At 38.9% G+C, this 2,004-nt stretch overlaps 1 protein-coding gene across 1 annotated transcript in view; it reads right to left on the bottom strand.

Annotated features, from left to right (window-relative positions):
* Nucleotides 1–1,551: 1,551 nt before the first annotated feature.
* SLC26A7 (solute carrier family 26 member 7) overlaps nucleotides 1,552–2,004 on the bottom strand; it is a 74,699-nt gene continuing 74,246 nt past the window's right edge. The window contains exon 18 of the mRNA XM_035893878.1: nucleotides 1,552–1,587. Within this exon, the coding sequence (XP_035749771.1) occupies nucleotides 1,552–1,587 (36 nt within the window). The remainder of the gene's footprint in view (nucleotides 1,588–2,004) is intronic.

The raw sequence follows: 2,004 nt of genomic DNA, 5'->3' as shown, positions 1-2,004 counted from the left end.
CTGGTCATCTATGGGACCAAGTGGGGAATAACTCCAAGAGTCACCCATAACTGAAATGGTAAAAACACCTATGGGTCTCTCCCCTTGTCTTCTAGCAGTGTGGAATCACCGAGACCAGAAGAAAAGCCTATTGACACCTTAACACAAACACGCAGAGATGCGAAAATCGCTCCATGAGCCACCTCATCCACTGCAGGCAGCTGCTTTGGGCAGAGAGAGCAAGGAGAGCCCAGACAAGCATACACCTGTAACTGCTGCTGAAAATAGGATGCTTAGCACTGGGGTTTGCCTATACGCTCCAGCTGCACAAAGCGCCCTTGTACTTCTCGCCTCTCTGTAGTGCTAAGATGGCCATTACGGCTGTGCCATGTTCATTCACCTTTTAGCTTCCGTAGGTTTTTTTAAGTCTGTGAGGAAAAATCCTAATCCTCATCCTTTCTTTTTTTATAGGTTGGTTTTTGCTCAACTCTTTCATTTTACTGCTAGTGTTCACATATAGCAACAAAGGCAAGAGGAAAAAAAGTCATAAATGTTGCCACATAATAAGGTACTGATACAATAGCATAATCTAATATGATTACTGGTAATCCATAATTACAAGCCAAATAATCAACCCACAAATCCCTTTACCCCATTTGTGTGCTTGCACACAGTACTGCACACCAGAATTGGGGCTCAAATGTGGCACCCACCCTATATGTCTCTCTACTGTTTTTTCTCAGCTGCCACAGCTGAAGATTTCAACACCAAACAAATCACAGCCTAAACTGGAAATGCAGACTACTCTATGCTGGAAACAAGAACAAGTTTTGGAAAAATATTAACCACTATTTTTTTCTCTTCGACCTGAGCTAAAGAATACATGTGGCTTTGAAAATGTAGCATATCATAATAATAACTCATGACAACTACTAAAGGGGGAGACAATCCAGTGCACTTAGCCAACATACATCTGCCTCCTCTGAATATACAGGGCTCCCACTGACCTTGGCAGGCATTAAAAAAGCACACAAAACCAAGTACAAGAAATGGAAGAATATGTTAGCTGTGATATGATGCTGTTATTGCAAGTGGCAGTCCTGAACAGAAGAAAGGATAAGTAAAGCCATTAGAAACCGAGTATGCACTGGTACATGGTTTCCTGCATGTACCGCATCAGTTATAACACACTGGTTTTAAGAATTCATAATGTCTTATTATTCTATGCACAAAACTACAGATGCATATTACAACTAATGTTACAATAGGAGATATCTAAAAGAATATACCTTACTGGTAAACACATCTGCTTTCTAATAATTTGTATCTAAATGTATGTAAAAATATTACATAAAACCACTATAGAACAACTATATGAACACTCTCTGAGTGAAGGCAGCTGAAAGATTTTTTTTCTGAACGGCAGATCCGTCATTACTGAATGTAGTAAATATGTATGGCATACAAAACATCGTCTATGAAATCCCCTGGAGAAAAAAGCTAAGGAGAAACCATAGTGTAGTTCATTCTGAATATGAGCAGATGAAACTAGTCATATTCGATGGGTTGACATCACACTTCACTCTGTTCACTGAACTTGCTGTAATTCTAAATTGGGAGAAACAGAAAAAAATATAAAGTTTTCCTAGAATATCTTGTAAAATTAGCAGATGAAGCAGTGCTAGTTTGAAAATGCCATTATTATAAAGACTAATAAATCAAAAAGTTATTTATGGTGAGGATGAACTGCATAAAGCAACAGATGAGTGTCTTACCAACTTATCAACATAAAAATGAGAATCACATGACATTATCCTTGGAGGATGTAGACAAAAGCACCTTTGCATATCCAAACAGCAGCAGAGGTTAAAAGGAACCATGAAACTCTCTTGCCTCTACCTTTCTGCCAGTGAAAGACTATTTCATGCTGTGGGGGGAAGTTGAGATATAAACCCAAACGAATCACTTGCTATAAAGCTCCAATGCCCTCCTTCTGCTCTTTCCTATCTTATCCTATCCTATCCT

Source organism: Egretta garzetta, unplaced genomic scaffold (genome assembly GCF_000687185.1).
Source record: "Egretta garzetta isolate BGI_Z169 unplaced genomic scaffold, ASM68718v1 scaffold154, whole genome shotgun sequence".
In the NCBI taxonomy this organism is placed as follows: Eukaryota; Metazoa; Chordata; class Aves; order Pelecaniformes; family Ardeidae; genus Egretta; species Egretta garzetta.
This window is presented reverse-complemented; position numbering and strand designations above follow the sequence as displayed.